The sequence below is a fragment of the Cyprinodon tularosa genome, unplaced genomic scaffold (assembly GCF_016077235.1).
Source record: "Cyprinodon tularosa strain WSP-4 unplaced genomic scaffold, ASM1607723v1 ctg149, whole genome shotgun sequence".
NCBI lineage: Eukaryota > Metazoa > Chordata > Actinopteri > Cyprinodontiformes > Cyprinodontidae > Cyprinodon > Cyprinodon tularosa.
In genome coordinates this window covers 1-18,631 of record NW_024038320.1, presented here as the reverse complement: position 1 = coordinate 18,631, position 18,631 = coordinate 1, and the positions used below count along the sequence as shown (strand labels likewise).

Here is an 18,631-nt window from a genome sequence, read left to right as displayed (position 1 = left end):
CTCTTCCAAATTTCCCTGGATGTCATGGTGTCATTGAGACAGTGAAGGTCTTGCTGGGGCTGCTGCCTGTTGTGACAGGAATTTGGAGCTAATTTAGGAAACATGACCTGGGGTCTGAAGGGCCTGAAATGGATTATGGAAAGCGGGTAATGTGATTCTCAACCATTTCCCCTGGAATTAAAGACTATCTGGGTGTTATTATTACGCACAAGATAGAATCAATTTGCCCCATTTATTGCTCAGTATTCAGTATAAAAATGTTTTATCTGCTCCCTCAATGCGAATCCACATTCTTTTTCTATAGATTCAGCTCATTCTCCATTTAAATTATAGAAATTAGCATACTGTATAGCATGGTATGAACAGAAATAAGTGAAAAAGAATTTATACAAGTAATATCAGGTCTTTTTCTGTTTAATTCTATCAACCTCTTCTCTGCAACCCTTTTTTTCAAGAAGCAACAGATGGAAAAAAATCATACAGACAGATAGATAGATAGATAGATAGATAGATAGATAGATAGATAGATAGATAGATAGATAGATAGATAGATAGATAGATAGATAGATAGATAGATAGATAGATAGATAGATAGATAGATAGATAGATAGATAGATAGATAGAGATCTGTGTATATATAAACATATAAATATATATCTATATAAAACATTGTAATGTATACATATGCTAGGATGCTCTTAAGTAATCCATGTATCAAAGCATAATACCAATAAACAATAAATTGAAATAGAAAAAGAGAAAAGAAAAAGAGAAAAAATTAACATATGTAAGAGGAAATACTGAAGAGAGATAGAGATAAAGCACATTTTAATCATCATCCTTTTAATGAAGATTATTTTGATAAGGCAATGAGAGTAAAGTGTTGGCTATCCAGGAGGTTCTAGTAACAGATTTACAGACAGCCAAAGTTAATCCTCTCAAGGATGCTTATGGAGAACTCTTTGCTAGTGGGATCAGGCTGAAAAGGCCATCTCTGAAAAGGTTAAACACCTATGCCTCTTTTTGTTTAATTCAAAAAGTACATGCATCGGTTTAGAAAAATATATATAAATGTTTATGGATAAAATTATAAGTGGACATTTTGGAGCATAAATATAAAAGAAAACAGAATTTTAAAAAGTGTTGAAAGATTCCTAAAAAGTTCCCTTTCTCACTATTCTGTTGCTTAACAAATAAAAATCATTTGGCAATCCCAAATTACCTAAAATTGTGTGACATAAAATGAAGAATATAAACACTTGGTTTAAGATTGGTTAGGCTCTAGTGGGCTTTTATTTAATGCGTATACATATTTTTTTAATCTAGGCAGAAAGGAAATGGAATTAAAGAAAGAGGGAAGACATGGAGCAAAGGTCAACAGGCCAGGAACATTTAACTTTAAGGCTTACCAGACATTGGTGTCCAAGTATTTTACCTATCTTTGATGTAATCCACATAAGGTGCTGTGCTGTGAGACTCTTCTTAGCATTACTTGGTGCAAAGCTTTGCAGAAAAACCTGGCTGTGAGACTCTTCTTAGCATTACTTGGTGCAAAGCTTTGCAGAAAAACCTGGCTTTTCCATGTGGTGGCTTAGATACAACATCTACTCATCTTGAAAATGCCCTTCCAGCACTCTGGAAAGTAGCATACATAGGGTACTTTGTTAACAACACTTAAACCTATGTAACCCAAATCATGTCCTATGATCCCTTAAGGGTGGTGGGGTCCTCTCTGAAGCTATACCTCTATACTCTGGAACTATTCAGTGAGTGGTCAAAACTCAGATATATATATGTCAAATAAAGCATTTATTTTAAACACGCCGAACAACACAAATAATAATTCCCCTGTACACCCCCCTTTTACAATAAAACGAATAAAAAAAAACAAATACTCCTCAGCCGCTAGGGGCAAATAACCTCTAAAATGACAGAAAAAACCGTGTGGCCGCACTATAACAAAACTCTGAAACACCTGCGCAGGTACTAAACAAAATAGCCGGCACATAAAAGAAAATACCCCCAAAAATAATCGTTGCAGGCCTGTTGTCTATGTAAACTGAAGAAATAATCCTTTTCCAAAGGTCCCTTACTCACAGTACGGTTGTTCCAGTCTTCCAGTGGAGAGGAAAAAAACAAATGTAAAAAAAACCCTGTGTGCGAGCCGCACAAGATGTCCGGCCAGGTGGCTGATGAAATCCCTCCCACGTCGCCGGAGGAACCTCTGGCTTTCCCGGTCACCAGGGCGCTATCCGGGCAGCGGTGCTCCCACGTCGGCTACTTCAGTGGAACCACTGGCTGTTCGGAAACCAGGGCGCTAACCGAGTAGCGTTGCTCCTTCGTCGGCTACTTCAGTGGAACCACTGGCTGTTCGGAAACCAGGGCGCTAACCGAGTAGCGTTGCTCCCTCGTCGGCTACTTCAGTGGAACCACTGGCTGTTCGGAAACCAGGGCGCTAACTGAGTAGCTCCGAGCAACCTCTGGCAGGGGCTAACTTTTCTCGGCCTGCCCTCGGGCTGGGTTAAGGCGTATCAAACCGGCGAACGTATAAACTAAGCACTTAAACACTCACTACGGCCAATTCCCTTCAAAAGGCCCCGCCGATTCGGTATAAAACAAACTCCGGTGGCCCTCCCGTACAGTTTCTCTCTTTTTCCTCCGGGCCCCAAAAAAAAAACTGTCCCTCGTTCTTCCCTCTTCCAGAAAACGGACCGCGCCCCCCACCGGGAAAACAAAGAAAAACCCGCTCTTTTAAATCAAAACAGTTAAAGTAAATCTCTGCAAAATATTTAAATGCATAGCACATGAAAATAAACCAACTGTATAATACAGGAGTTATGAACTATATAAGCCCATATATGTCTTAACAGAATTTCCTTTTTTAACAAAAAAAACCAGACATCCCAGTAACACCTGGGTTACACTCCCCCCTTTCTAAAGGTCTGGATGTCCTCATCAGACTGAACTAACCACTGTCACCAGGTAAGATACTAATAGTTAAACAGTTGACCACTCGACCTTGCTTAGTCAACTCCCCATCCCTGGATACACATATTTTCATTCCTTTATGCTGTATGACCAATGGATGGTCAGAGGGTGTCCCTAGTTCATCATAAGTGAAACGGATCACAGGCTTGACTATTCGTCTCTCTCGAGGGGCAATATCTCTTGCCTGTCCCCCGTTCCCCAAACTGTCATCTGTGAGAGACTCGACCTCTCCTGCGGACCCAGCACCTTGAAACTGGGGAGTGCAAGGTATCTCAGCACCACCCCCTTCCGACAGGTTACAGTATTCATCCTCCTTTGACTCAACATGGTTTCCCAGGCCTAATTGCAAGTCATCAGTATCCACCTGAATAATCCCCTCCACATCATCATGAGTCTGAGGTAAGCCAGTACCCACTTCACTACCATCACTCACTGACAGTGACGATCCATCGGGGACCGGGTAAGGTGCATAGCTTGTCACTGTTGCAGGGGTGTATACATATTCATCATCCTCGGAGTCTGACTCATCGGGTCCCACTCCTTCGGATTTAGCACGACACTGCAGCCGTGTCCGCTCCACTCTGTGGACTGTTTCCATAGCCTCATCAGACCCTTCGGGTAACCTTACAAGAGAGCCTACTGGTAATAGGTGGTCTCGGTGCAGAGTTTTCACCACCCCTGCACCCTTCTCGGGTTTCACTCTGTACACAGGAAGGTTAGACAACTTTTCTTGAACTACATAGGGGACAGAGTTCCATTTATCCTTCAGTTTTTGTTTGCCAGTGCCCCCAAAAGCACGAACAAGTACTCTGTCACCTACTTCTAACAAGTGGGAGCGAACTCTCCGGTCGTAGGCCTGCTTGTTGCGTTGGTGATTCTTGTCGGCTGCTTGCACAGCCAGTTCATAAGCAACTTGCAGGTCTTTCTTAAGAGTCTCCACATATCTCTTGTGGGACTTTCCTTCTCCTCCCTCCTGCACCGAACTGAAACATAGGTCCACCGGGAGGCGCGCTTCCCGTCCAAACATAAGGAAGTACGGGGAGTAGCCAGTGGCATCACTTTTGGTGCAATTATAAGCATGCACCATAGCGGCAATTTGCTGACTCCAACACTTCTTCTTCACCGGGTCCAGTGTCCCCAACATGGACAACAAGGTCCGGTTAAAACGTTCGGGCTGTGGGTCCCCTTGAGGGTGATATGGCGTGGTTCTTGATTTTTTGATACCCAGTACCGTGAGCAGTTCCTTGATTAGCTTACTCTCAAAATCGCGGCCCTGATCCGAATGGATTCGGGCAGGTAGTCCATAATGGACAAAGAATTTTTCCAGCAAGATTTTGGCCACTGTTGAGGCTTTCTGATCTCTCGTGGGATAAGCCTGAGCATATCTGGTATAATGGTCTGTTACAACCAAAACATTTGCAATGCCACGAGAATCAGGCTCCATTGACAAAAAGTCAATACACACTAAATCAAGTGGGCCCTTACTGGTCATTTGGTGGAGAGGAGCAGTTCGGTGGGGCTGGGATTTGTGCGCTACACATCTTCCGCAGCTATATATGTAACTGGCAATGTCTGCGGCCATCCTGGGCCAGTAGAATCTGTCCCTGGTTAGTTCAATAGTCCGTTCGATGCCCAAATGCCCCCCATCGTCATGCAGAGCTTTTAACACCTGGGGACGAAACTGCTTTGGGAGGACAAGCTGGAGTATCTCTCTCCCTAACCTCTTACATATGGTTCTGTACAGGACCCCCCTCCGCTGAACTAGCCGGGGCCACTCTCGCAGCAATAAGTGAACCTCAGCGTCCTCACGTAGGGGGACATAAGGGCGCCGACCCCGTGCCAAGGCTCGTTTCACCTTACTAATGACCACATCTTGATCTTGAGCTAACTGTAAGTCGTTTACACTCAGCTGTTCCAATGACTTAGCACTAACCCAAGTAGGGTGTACATAAGCATGGGGGATGCAGTCAGGAGACGCTCCGAGCTGGTCAACCCCTCGCGAAATAGTTCCAGGGAGATGGGATGAACTGACACTTTTGCAGACTGCTCTCACCCCTGATGGTGGTATCCATCCTTCTTCCTCTGCACTCTCTTTATCGCACCCTCCTTCCTTTCTTGACAACAGGTCTGCATCAATGTTCTCACGTCCGGGTCTGTACTGAATCCCAAAATTGTAAGTGGCCAAAGCTGCTAACCACCTGTGCCCACAAGCATTCAGCTTGGCAGAGGACAACACGTAGGTTAACGGGTTGTTGTCAGTTCTAACGGTAAATTGGGCTCCGTAGAGATAGTCATGAAATTTGTCGACTACCGCCCACTTCAACGCTAAAAATTCCAACTGGTGGACTGGGTAGTTTCTCTCCGAGGCACTGAGTTTCCTGCTGGCGAAAGCTACAGGGCGTAATCCCTCAGGGTACTCTTGATTTAGCACGGCCCCTAATCCATCAAAGCTTGCATCCACATGTAATATGTAGGGCTTACTGGGGTCGGCAAAGGCAAGCACGGGAGCATTAGTCAGGCAGTTCCTTATCTTTATGAAAGCCTCCGTACACTCATCAGTCCATCGATCCCCGAAAGGCTCAGACCTATTTAAATAGGGTTGGTCTTTGGTGGACTTCGGTGGGCGCCCTCTCTGAGGAGGGGCATAGCCTCTGGTCAAGTCAGTAAGTGGGCGTACTATAGCAGAGTAATGGGCAATAAACCGCCTATAATAGCCGCAAAAGCCCAAGAAGGACAGCAAAGCCTTGAGATTAGTCGGCTGTTTCCACTGGGCTACTGCCTTGAGCTTTTCGGGGTCAGTAGACACACCATCGGCAGACACAACATGCCCTACGTATTTGACGTGAGTCTGGCAAAACTGACATTTGTCGATGGACACTTTTAAGCCGAACTCTTCTAACCGATCGAGGACTTTAAGGAGGCGCTCTTCATGTTCCTCCAGTGTGCGGCTGAAAATTATAATGTCATCCAAGTAGACAATGCACTGCAGCAGGTTCATGTCCCCTACCACTCGTTCCATTAACCTTTGGAAAGTGGCAGGGGCCCCAGTGATGCCCTGTGGCATCCTCTCAAATTGGTAAAAGCCTAGAGGGCAAAGAAAAGCTGTTTTCTCCTTATCTTCCTCCAGCATCGGTATTTGATAATAACCGCTTCGCAAGTCAAGCACTGAAAACCATCGGCTGCCCGTCAAACAGTCTAGTGCATCGTCTATCCGCGGTACAGTATACTGGTCTGGGATGGTTCGGGAATTGAGAGTGCGATAATCGATGCACATTCTAATCTTGCCACTTTTCTTCCTGGCCACCACAATAGGTGAGGCGTAGGGACTACGGGATTCTTTGATTATCCCTGCCGCCAGCAACTCTTGCAAATGACGCCTCACATCATCAATATCTGCGGGCGCAATACGTCTGGATCGCTCACGAAATGGTTTAGGATCACTGAGTCGAATCTCATGTTCCACTCCTTTGGCTAGCCCCACATCCCATTCCTCTACCGAAAAAACCCTTGTCCGGGCTGACAATTTCTGCGCCAACCTATGTTTCCAGGTTGCTGGTAAAGGGGAACTACCAAAATTAAATAGCTCTGGACATAGGCTACTAGTGGAGGACTGGCCCTGATCTACCTCTGTCACAACGTCAGCAGTATGTATTTGAGCAATGACGGTGCCCTTTGGGATGCACCGTTCTTTTAGGGACACATTTTGTAGCAGTACAGCACAATGATTCTTATCCAGGTTTTTTGGAAGGACCACACAGGGGGGTGAAGCAACCCCCTGCGGCAGGGTGTTGGAGTTGTCAAGGACCAATATCCCTGGAGCTCCAGGTGTGTGAATGCAGGCCCTACCTACTGCAATGCGCGCTTCTCCAGGAGTCAACTTAAGTGGTCCGGGCCCATTCCATGTTACCTGGCCAACCCTCTGTTCATTCGGACCCGTCACCGTCCCCAATATACGGGTGCCAATCCTCCAAGATGCAGCCTGATGTGAGGTCGAAGCCATAGGGTCGGACACTGGTTCATGGTGGAAACCTCTAGCATTAGTGCCAATGATCAACGGTACCTGGTCTGGCCCTTGGGGATCAGGACAAACCAAGGCCAGTACAGTTCGAGGCTTTTCACTGGGCCCATCCTCCAGGAACTTTACGTTAACAGCCACATAACCTTTGTATGGGTAGCTAGACTCACTCAAACCCCAAATGCACAGACTGGAAATGGGCTGGATTTTGATATGGGACAGATTTTCATTATACCACTTCTCAAAAATGATGGTGACAGTAGAACCACTGTCCATGAGTGCATTACACTCAGTCCCCTCAACAATGATCTTACTTACAGAGGGCCTCCCGACTAATCCATCCGGTAACCCGTCAGACGGAGAGGTGAGCTCGTCACTGCGACTGGACAGGTGCTTCACATGAGTGTCTGTGGTCCCTGCCCGGCTGGAGGATGCCTCCTGTCTGCCATCTTTTTGTTTTCTCAATGACCGAATCAAGCGGGTAATAACTCTCCCTGAATCCTCAGGTGCCTCACAGCGCGTAGCGACATGGCCATCCTCCCCACACCGGTAGCAAAAATAGTCGCCTGACCCCTCTGATGGTGAACTTTTGCTATGGCCTGTCATTCGTCGGTTGTGTTGCTCATTGGTATCTCGGGGTCTCCATTCTCGAGGGTTAGGGGGGCGCTGGCTCACGGCCATTATCTGTATCTGGTGTTGCAAATCGCACAATTGACGCTGTAACATGTGCACCTCCTGCTCGTGGTTTACTACATCCTTTCGGGGTGCTAGCAAGGTTTCTGATTCCTGGGCTGGAAGACTGGGGCCAGAGTCCTTGGCAGACAACTTAGCTACCAGGACCTTAAGATGGTCTATCTCTTGCTTTAGCTTAGCCGCATCCTGGGGCTTAAGCTCGTCATCAGTAGCTCGTACTTGCCTAACAGCCGTTTTAGTAACTGCAAGGCCAGGCCTTTGCCGTACGGCTTGTTGGTCTTCTTCTTCTCTTATCTCTTTTAATAACTGCAAAAAGGATGGAGGTGTCTCTTTGCGTTCACGAAGCCTCAGCTGCACCAGCATCAAATCAGATTCCACAGCCCCTCGGAGAAGTTGCTCAACTCTTATACGATCTCTTTGTGATGCCATCACACCGCCTCTGAACACTACTTTAGTCAGGGCGTGTTCCATACGTCGCAAAAAGTCTGAGAGTCGCTCCCCTGCATGTTGTCGTAGCGCCCGGAAAGCATAGTATAGATCTTCCCCTGACTCCGATGAACCAAAAGCTTGTTCCAAAGCTCCCAGATAATCTTGGGGAGTGGCTTGGGGATCGCTGGACCTAACAGCCTGCGCAATTTCAAGCGCTGGACCCTTGAGACTCTCAATAATTCGTTTGCGCTTTTCACTCGCTGAACATTCACACTCATCAACCATTAGGCGGGCCTGCATAAGCCAAGTATCTAGGTTCTCTTCTCCGTTGGGAGTAGGTGCAGTCCCCGAAAAGGGACGTAACCTTCGAAAAGCTGTATTCTCCGGGGCAATTGGCCTTGGGACTTTCTCCAGTATGTCCCCCACTGTTTTTAGAAGAGCGGTGAAATGTGGGTCACTGGGACTGGAGGTGTCAGGGGTACCTGCTACTCCAGCATCTGAGTCGGTTGACATAGCTATAGGGGTGTCAGGGGGGACCACTGATTGAGCGCTTGAGTCCAGGGGTATACTTAGTTGCCATGGATCTCCCTCTTCAGGCCTCACTTCTGGGGGAATTGCATCGATGTTCACTGTCTGGCTACATGCACATAGCACCACAAGGCCCCGAGTTTCGGGATCAAACATCCGTCCTTTCACTTTGACACGTCCAAGACACTTAATAGCGTTAAGATGGCCCTCAATAGCTTCATTAAGGGCATCTTTAGGAACACTTTTGACTATTAATGCATGAGTTGGGTCTACCCCCTCTCCCTGGCACCAGTTCAGCAAAAATGACATTGTTACTGTTATCTTATTAAGTTTGTGCAGCTACTATTTTGGTTCGGCTTCAACTATTTTAGTCTAGACACTACTCCACTCACTGAAAATTTATTAATTAAATAAATAATTAATTAAATCAATCCCATCCTCGTCGCCATTTTATGTAACCCAAATCATGTCCTATGATCCCTTAAGGGTGGTGGGGTCCTCTCTGAAGCTATACCTCTATACTCTGGAACTATTCAGTGAGTGGTCAAAACTCAGATATATATATGTCAAATAAAGCATTTATTTTAAACACGCCGAACAACACAAATAATAATTCCCCTGTACACCCCCCTTTTACAATAAAACGAATAAAAAAAAACAAATACTCCTCAGCCGCTAGGGGCAAATAACCTCTAAAATGACAGAAAAAACCGTGTGGCCGCACTATAACAAAACTCTGAAACACCTGCGCAGGTACTAAACAAAATAGCCGGCACATAAAAGAAAATACCCCCAAAAATAATCGTTGCAGGCCTGTTGTCTATGTAAACTGAAGAAATAATCCTTTTCCAAAGGTCCCTTACTCACAGTACGGTTGTTCCAGTCTTCCAGTGGAGAGGAAAAAAACAAATGTAAAAAAAACCCTGTGTGCGAGCCGCACAAGATGTCCGGCCAGGTGGCTGATGAAATCCCTCCCACGTCGCCGGAGGAACCTCTGGCTTTCCCGGTCACCAGGGCGCTATCCGGGCAGCGGTGCTCCCACGTCGGCTACTTCAGTGGAACCACTGGCTGTTCGGAAACCAGGGCGCTAACCGAGTAGCGTTGCTCCTTCGTCGGCTACTTCAGTGGAACCACTGGCTGTTCGGAAACCAGGGCGCTAACCGAGTAGCGTTGCTCCCTCGTCGGCTACTTCAGTGGAACCACTGGCTGTTCGGAAACCAGGGCGCTAACTGAGTAGCTCCGAGCAACCTCTGGCAGGGGCTAACTTTTCTCGGCCTGCCCTCGGGCTGGGTTAAGGCGTATCAAACCGGCGAACGTATAAACTAAGCACTTAAACACTCACTACGGCCAATTCCCTTCAAAAGGCCCCGCCGATTCGGTATAAAACAAACTCCGGTGGCCCTCCCGTACAGTTTCTCTCTTTTTCCTCCGGGCCCCAAAAAAAAAACTGTCCCTCGTTCTTCCCTCTTCCAGAAAACGGACCGCGCCCCCCACCGGGAAAACAAAGAAAAACCCGCTCTTTTAAATCAAAACAGTTAAAGTAAATCTCTGCAAAATATTTAAATGCATAGCACATGAAAATAAACCAACTGTATAATACAGGAGTTATGAACTATATAAGCCCATATATGTCTTAACAGAATTTCCTTTTTTAACAAAAAAAACCAGACATCCCAGTAACACCTGGGTTACACCTAGATCTTTTTAAGAAAAAGTCTCACTTTTCAAAGGAAAAGTGTCACTATCCTGGAAAAAAGCTGATGGTTGTAACACTAAAGTTCAGAACTGTCTGATTTTGACTCAATAATTAGCCTAGGGTGGTTTGTCGGTCGTCGTCTTGCCACAAATACTTGTACTCGTCTCTGTGGCGCAATCGGTCAGCGCATTCGGCTGTTAACTGAAAGGTTGGTGGTTCAAGCCCACCCAGGGACGTTTACCTTTAAGGCTTAACCAGGCATTGGTGTCCAAGTATTTCACCTGCCTGTGATTTAATCCGTATAAGGTGATGTGAGAGTCCAGCTCTCTTGAAAGTGGCATATATAAACTACGTCTTAAACAAAATTTACAACGAACTCAGATAAAAAAAAAAAAAAGTTTACCTTTAAGGCTGAACCAGGTTTTGGTGTCCAAGTATTTCACCTGCCTTTGATGAAATCCATATAAGGTGCAGTGCTGTGAGACTCTTCTCAGCATATATTGGTGCAAAGCTTTGTAGAAAAACCTGGCTTTTCCATGTGGTGGCTTAGATACAATGTCTACTCATCTTGAACATATGCCCAAGTTGAAAATACCCTTCCAGCTCTCTGGAAAGTAGCATATATAGGGTACTTTGTTAACAACATTTACACTTAAACCTAGACTTTCTCAAGAAAAAGTGTCACTTTTCCAAGGAAAGGTGTCACTATCGTGGAAAAAGCTGACGGCTGCAATACTAAATTTCAGAACTTTCTAATTTTGACTCAATAATTAACCTAGGGAAGTTTGCCAATTGCCGTCTTTCAATTAAGCATTTTTCTTGTCTCTGTGGTGAAATCGGTCAGTGCAGTCGGCTGGTGGTTCAAGTCCACCCAGGAACATTTAACTTTAAGGCTTACCAGACATTGGTGTCCAAGTATTTTACCTATCTTTGATGTAATCCACATAAGGTGCTGTGCTGTGAGACTCTTCTTAGCATTACTTGGTGCAAAGCTTTGCAGAAAAACCTGGCTTTTCCATGTGGTGGCTTAGATACAACGTCTACTCATCTTGAAAATGCCCTTCCAGCACTCTGGAAAGTAGCATACATAGGGTACTTTGTTAACAACACTTAAACCTAGATCTTTTTAAGAAAAAGTCTCACTTTTCAAAGGAAAAGTGTCACTATCCTGGAAAAAAGCTGATGGTTGTAACACTAAAGTTCAGAACTGTCTGATTTTGACTCAATAATTAGCCTAGGGTGGTTTGTCGGTCGTCGTCTTGCCACAAATACTTGTACTCGTCTCTGTGGCGCAATCGGTCAGCGCATTCGGCTGTTAACTGAAAGGTTGGTGGTTCAAGCCCACCCAGGGACGTTTACCTTTAAGGCTTAACCAGGCATTGGTGTCCAAGTATTTCACCTGCCTGTGATGTAATCATATAAGTTGATGTGAGAGTCCACCTCTCTTGAAAGTGGCATATATAAACTTCGTCTTAAACAAAATTTACACCGAGACTCAGATTTATTTTAAGAAAAAGTTTGCCTTTAAGGCTGAACCAGTTTTTGATGTCCAAGTATTTCACCTGCCTTTGATGAAATCCATATAAGGTGCAGTGCTGTGAGACTCTTCTCAGCAAATATTGGTGCAAAGCTTTGTAGAAAAACCTGGCTTTTCCATGTGGTGGCTTAGATACAACGTCTACTCATCTTGAAAATGCCCTTCCAGCACTCTGGAAAGTAGCATACATAGGGTACTTTGTTAACAACACTTAAACCTAGATCTTTTTAAGAAAAAGTCTCACTTTTCAAAGGAAAAGTGTCACTATCCTGGAAAAAAGCTGATGGTTGTAACACTAAAGTTCAGAACTGTCTGATTTTGACTCAATAATTAGCCTAGGGTGGTTTGTCGGTCGTCGTCTTGCCACAAATACTTGTACTCGTCTCTGTGGCGCAATCGGTCAGCGCATTCGGCTGTTAACTGAAAGGTTGGTGGTTCAAGCCCACCCAGGGACGTTTACCTTTAAGGCTTAACCAGGCATTGGTGTCCAAGTATTTCACCTGCCTGTGATGTAATCATATAAGTTGATGTGAGAGTCCACCTCTCTTGAAAGTGGCATATATAAACTACGTCTTAAACAAAATTTACACCGAAACTCAGATTTATTTTAAGAAAAAGTTTGCCTTTAAGGCTGAACCAGTTTTTGATGTCCAAGTATTTCACCTGCCTTTGATGAAATCCATATAAGGTGCAGTGCTGTGAGACTCTTCTCAGCAAATATTGGTGCAAAGCTTTGTAGAAAAACCTGGCTTTTCCATGTGGTGGCTTAGATACAATGTCTACTCATCTTGAACATATGCCCAAGTTGAAAATACCCTTCCAGCTCTCTGGAAAGTAGCATATATAGGGTACTTTGCAGTGATGGGCAGTAGCGCCGCTACATGTAGCGAAGCTATTAGTTTAACTACATTTTCCAGTAGCTTGAGCGTAGCGTCGCTGCTTTATTTATCAAGTAACTTTCCTGTAGCGACGTTATTGTTTTGATCAAGTAGCGACGTAGCGTCCACAAACGCTACAAAATCCAGGGCATAACTAAGAAATGAAACCAGGTTTTCTATTTCTAAACAACAATCAGCCACAAAACTACTGTAAATAGCAGTTTCAGCTGACGCTCTTATAAGCGGCGTAGTAGCACAGGCACACTCAGTAGGGTTAAACAAGCGCACCCTTTCCGAGGCTGTCGTTCTATTGGCTGGAAAGGTTGCTAGGCGACGATCCAACTGCAGTCTGAGAGAGAGCAAAACAAATCCGCAAGCAGAGTCTACGGGTTTGCGAGCATATCTGAGACTCAAACAGAGCGTGGTTTGTGCGCGAAGAGAAGGAAGCAAGCGAGAGGAGAAAATATCTGTGCAAGAAGCATTAAATCTGAGAGAAGAAACAAAGATTTGAGAGAGAAGAGAAAAGATTTGAGAGAGAGCGCATGTTTTGAGTGTGAGCATTATAAGTTTTGAGAGCAAGAAGATGAAATTCTTTTCTTTAATTGAAGTTATGTGCTCTTGCATTATGGCAGGATAATTCTCCCATATCTATGTGCCACTAAGATACTGTAATTAGAGAGCAGTAGTGAAACTTCGATATTGTATTTTCATGGCCTAGTTTACCTGACAGGATGTTTACATAAATCTGTTTTTAGGCTGTGCACAGATAACATTTTTTATGGAGGAACAGCTCTACCGTATATAAAATAAATACATAAATAAATAAATGCTCAATAAATAAATAAATAAGCATTTAATTATTGCCTCCAAAAATACAATGAATAAATATGTAGGTAGAAATTAAATTATATGGTGAGACATATATATGTATATATATGTATCTCTTAATTAGCTTCTTTATTTTTTCACCTTCTTTTGTAAACAGTTTTGTTTGTTACTTGAATCAACTGTTTAATTGAGGTCTTTTGTAGGGTTTCGTTTTCCCTAGAGATGTCCATTGAATGCAAACTCATAGCCATGTCTCCATGTGTAGAACACTACACAGTAACTTTAATTTGGTTCTAATAACAGCAGATTGTTTACTAGTTTGTCTACTAGTAATTACTTTAGTTTTTATTTTAATATGCTGATCATAAAGCAATGTTTACACTGTGTTATGTCATTGGCTGATCTTTAATAAATATTTTAACCAGTGCATCAGACTCATTTTGAATTGACATTAGGTTGGTACAACGTTAAGTAGCTTCTGATGTAGTTAAGCTACTTTTAACACATTAGTGTAACTTAGCTTGCTATAATTCTTTAGGTGGTAGCTTTTGTGTAGTGAAGCTTAATTTATTGCTGAGTAACTGATAGCTTAGCTCACTACAATGGACAAGTAGCTTGCCCAACACTGGTACTTTGTTAACAACACTTAAACTTAGATCTTTTTAAGAAAAAGTCTCACTTTTCAAAGGAAAAGTGTCACTATCCTGGAAAAAAGCTGATGGTTGTAACACTAAAGTTCAGAACTGTCTGATTTTGACTCAATAATTAGCCTAGGGTGGTTTGTCGGTCGTCGTCTTGCCACAAATACTTGTACTCGTCTCTGTGGCGCAATCGGTCAGCGCATTCGGCTGTTAACTGAAAGGTTGGTGGTTCAAGCCCACCCAGGGACGTTTACCTTTAAGGCTTAACCAGGCATTGGTGTCCAAGTATTTCACCTGCCTGTGATGTAATCATATAAGTTGATGTGAGAGTCCACCTCTCTTGAAAGTGGCATATATAAACTTCGTCTTAAACAAAATTTACACCGAGACTCAGATTTATTTTAAGAAAAAGTTTGCCTTTAAGGCTGAACCAGTTTTTGATGTCCAAGTATTTCACCTGCCTTTGATGAAATCCATATAAGGTGCAGTGCTGTGAGACTCTTCTCAGCAAATATTGGTGCAAAGCTTTGTAGAAAAACCTGGCTTTTCCATGTGGTGGCTTAGATACAACGTCTACTCATCTTGAAAATGCCCTTCCAGCACTCTGGAAAGTAGCATACATAGGGTACTTTGCAGTGATGGGCAGTAGCGCCGCTACATGTAGCGAAGCTATTAGTTTAACTACATTTTCCAGTAGCTTGAGCGTAGCGTCGCTGCTTTATTTATCAAGTAACTTTCCTGTAGCGACGTTATTGTTTTGATCAAGTAGCGACGTAGCGTCCACAAACGCTACAAAATCCAGGGCATAACTAAGAAATGAAACCAGGTTTTCTATTTCTAAACAACAATCAGCCACAAAACTACTGTAAATAGCAGTTTCAGCTGACGCTCTTATAAGCGGCGTAGTAGCACAGGCACACTCAGTAGGGTTAAACAAGCGCACCCTTTCCGAGGCTGTCGTTCTATTGGCTGGAAAGGTTGCTAGGCGACGATCCAACTGCAGTCTGAGAGAGAGCAAAACAAATCCGCAAGCAGAGTCTACGGGTTTGCGAGCATATCTGAGACTCAAACAGAGCGTGGTTTGTGCGCGAAGAGAAGGAAGCAAGCGAGAGGAGAAAATATCTGTGCAAGAAGCATTAAATCTGAGAGAAGAAACAAAGATTTGAGAGAGAAGAGAAAAGATTTGAGAGAGAGCGCATGTTTTGAGTGTGAGCATTATAAGTTTTGAGAGCAAGAAGATGAAATTCTTTTCTTTAATTGAAGTTATGTGCTCTTGCATTATGGCAGGATAATTCTCCCATATCTATGTGCCACTAAGATACTGTAATTAGAGAGCAGTAGTGAAACTTCGATATTGTATTTTCATGGCCTAGTTTACCTGACAGGATGTTTACATAAATCTGTTTTTAGGCTGTGCACAGATAACATTTTTTATGGAGGAACAGCTCTACCGTATATAAAATAAATACATAAATAAATAAATGCTCAATAAATAAATAAATAAGCATTTAATTATTGCCTCCAAAAATACAATGAATAAATATGTAGGTAGAAATTAAATTATATGGTGAGACATATATATGTATATATATGTATCTCTTAATTAGCTTCTTTATTTTTTCACCTTCTTTTGTAAACAGTTTTGTTTGTTACTTGAATCAACTGTTTAATTGAGGTCTTTTGTAGGGTTTCGTTTTCCCTAGAGATGTCCATTGAATGCAAACTCATAGCCATGTCTCCATGTGTAGAACACTACACAGTAACTTTAATTTGGTTCTAATAACAGCAGATTGTTTACTAGTTTGTCTACTAGTAATTACTTTAGTTTTTATTTTAATATGCTGATCATAAAGCAATGTTTACACTGTGTTATGTCATTGGCTGATCTTTAATAAATATTTTAACCAGTGCATCAGACTCATTTTGAATTGACATTAGGTTGGTACAACGTTAAGTAGCTTCTGATGTAGTTAAGCTACTTTTAACACATTAGTGTAACTTAGCTTGCTATAATTCTTTAGGTGGTAGCTTTTGTGTAGTGAAGCTTAATTTATTGCTGAGTAACTGATAGCTTAGCTCACTACAATGGACAAGTAGCTTGCCCAACACTGGTACTTTGTTAACAACACTTAAACTTAGATCTTTTTAAGAAAAAGTCTCACTTTTCAAAGGAAAAGTGTCACTATCCTGGAAAAAAGCTGATGGTTGTAACACTAAAGTTCAGAACTGTCTGATTTTGACTCAATAATTAGCCTAGGGTGGTTTGTCGGTCGTCGTCTTGCCACAAATACTTGTACTCGTCTCTGTGGCGCAATCGGTCAGCGCATTCGGCTGTTAACTGAAAGGTTGGTGGTTCAAGCCCACCCAGGGACGTTTACCTTTAAGGCTTAACCAGGCATTGGTGTCCAAGTATTTCACCTGCCTGTGATGTAATCATATAAGTTGATGTGAGAGTCCACCTCTCTTGAAAGTGGCATATATAAACTTCGTCTTAAACAAAATTTACACCGAAACTCAGATTTATTTTAAGAAAAAGTTTGCCTTTAAGGCTGAACCAGTTTTTGATGTCCAAGTATTTCACCTGCCTTTGATGAAATCCATATAAGGTGCAGTGCTGTGAGACTCTTCTCAGCAAATATTGGTGCAAAGCTTTGTAGAAAAACCTGGCTTTTCCATGTGGTGGCTTAGATACAATGTCCACTCATCTTGAACATATGCCCAAGTTGAAAATACCCTTCCAGCTCTCTGGAAAGTAGCATATATAGGGTACTTTGTTAACAACATTTACACTTAAACCTAGACTTTCTCAAGAAAAAGTGTCACTTTTCCAAGGAAAGGTGTCACTATCGTGGAAAAAGCTGACGGCTGCAATACTAAATTTCAGAACTTTCTAATTTTGACTCAATAATTAACCTAGGGAAGTTTGCCAATTGCCGTCTTTCAATTAAGCATTTTTCTTGTCTCTGTGGTGAAATCGGTCAGTGCAGTCGGCTGGTGGTTCAAGTCCACCCAGGAACATTTAACTTTAAGGCTTACCAGACATTGGTGTCCAAGTATTTTACCTATCTTTGATGTAATCCACATAAGGTGCTGTGCTGTGAGACTCTTCTTAGCATTACTTGGTGCAAAGCTTTGCAGAAAAACCTGGCTTTTCCATGTGGTGGCTTAGATACAACGTCTACTCATCTTGAAAATGCCCTTCCAGCACTCTGGAAAGTAGCATACATAGGGTACTTTGTTAACAACACTTAAACCTAGATCTTTTTAAGAAAAAGTCTCACTTTTCAAAGGAAAAGTGTCACTATCCTGGAAAAAAGCTGATGGTTGTAACACTAAAGTTCAGAACTGTCTGATTTTGACTCAATAATTAGCCTAGGGTGGTTTGTCGGTCGTCGTCTTGCCACAAATACTTGTACTCGTCTCTGTGGCGCAATCGGTCAGCGCATTCGGCTGTTAACTGAAAGGTTGGTGGTTCAAGCCCACCCAGGGACGTTTACCTTTAAGGCTTAACCAGGCATTGGTGTCCAAGTATTTCACCTGCCTGTGATGTAATCATATAAGTTGATGTGAGAGTCCACCTCTCTTGAAAGTGGCATATATAAACTTCGTCTTAAACAAAATTTACACCGAAACTCAGATTTATTTTAAGAAAAAGTTTGCCTTTAAGGCTGAACCAGTTTTTGATGTCCAAGTATTTCACCTGCCTTTGATGAAATCCATATAAGGTGCAGTGCTGTGAGACTCTTCTCAGCAAATATTGGTGCAAAGCTTTGTAGAAAAACCTGGCTTTTCCATGTGGTGGCTTAGATACAACGTCTACTCATCTTGAAAATGCCCTTCCAGCACTCTGGAAAGTAGCATACATAGGGTACTTTGTTAACAACACTTAAACCTAGATCTTTTTAAGAAAAAGTCTCACTTTTCAAAGGAAAAGTGTCACTATCCTGGAAAAAAGCTGATGGTTGTAACACTAAAGTTCAGAACTGTCTGATTTTGACTCAATAATTAGCCTAGGGTGGTTTGTCGGTCGTCGTCTTGCCACAAATACTTGTACTCGTCTCTGTGGCGCAATCGGTCAGCGCATTTGGCTGTTAACTGAAAGGTTGGTGGTTCAAGCCCACCCAGGGACGTTTACCTTTAAGGCTTAACCAGGCATTGGTGTCCAAGTATTTCACCTGCCTGTGATGTAATCATATAAGTTGATGTGAGAGTCCACCTCTCTTGAAAGTGGCATATATAAACTTCGTCTTAAACAAAATTTACACCGAAACTCAGATTTATTTTAAGAAAAAGTTTGCCTTTAAGGCTGAACCAGTTTTTGATGTCCAAGTATTTCACCTGCCTTTGATGAAATCCATATAAGGTGCAGTGCTGTGAGACTCTTCTCAGCAAATATTG

General features: G+C 43.0%; 1 protein-coding gene and 7 non-coding genes across 8 annotated transcripts; 7 read left to right on the top strand and 1 right to left on the bottom strand.

Moving 5' to 3' along the window:
• Positions 1-1,703: 1,703 nt before the first annotated feature.
• Positions 1,704-10,338, bottom strand: LOC119779547. Its single transcript, XM_038279225.1, has one exon. It carries the CDS (start codon positions 8,960-8,962, stop codon positions 2,966-2,968), a length of 5,997 nt encoding a protein of 1,998 aa, XP_038135153.1. The 5' UTR covers positions 8,963-10,338; the 3' UTR covers positions 1,704-2,965.
• Positions 10,339-10,511: 173 nt separating this feature from the next.
• trnan-guu lies at positions 10,512-10,585 on the top strand. The gene has a single exon. It is a non-coding gene; the product is annotated as a tRNA-Asn (tRNA).
• Positions 10,586-11,629: 1,044 nt separating this feature from the next.
• Positions 11,630-11,703, top strand: trnan-guu. Its single transcript has one exon. It is a non-coding gene; the product is annotated as a tRNA-Asn (tRNA).
• A 564-nt stretch (positions 11,704-12,267) lies between these two features.
• trnan-guu lies at positions 12,268-12,341 on the top strand. Its single transcript has one exon. It is a non-coding gene; the product is annotated as a tRNA-Asn (tRNA).
• A 2,067-nt stretch (positions 12,342-14,408) lies between these two features.
• On the top strand, positions 14,409-14,482 carry trnan-guu. Its single transcript has one exon. It is a non-coding gene; the product is annotated as a tRNA-Asn (tRNA).
• Positions 14,483-16,532: 2,050 nt separating this feature from the next.
• On the top strand, positions 16,533-16,606 carry trnan-guu. Its single transcript has one exon. It is a non-coding gene; the product is annotated as a tRNA-Asn (tRNA).
• Positions 16,607-17,651: 1,045 nt separating this feature from the next.
• Positions 17,652-17,725, top strand: trnan-guu. The gene has a single exon. It is a non-coding gene; the product is annotated as a tRNA-Asn (tRNA).
• Positions 17,726-18,289: 564 nt separating this feature from the next.
• Positions 18,290-18,363, top strand: trnan-guu. The gene has a single exon. It is a non-coding gene; the product is annotated as a tRNA-Asn (tRNA).
• Positions 18,364-18,631: the final 268 nt, after the last annotated feature.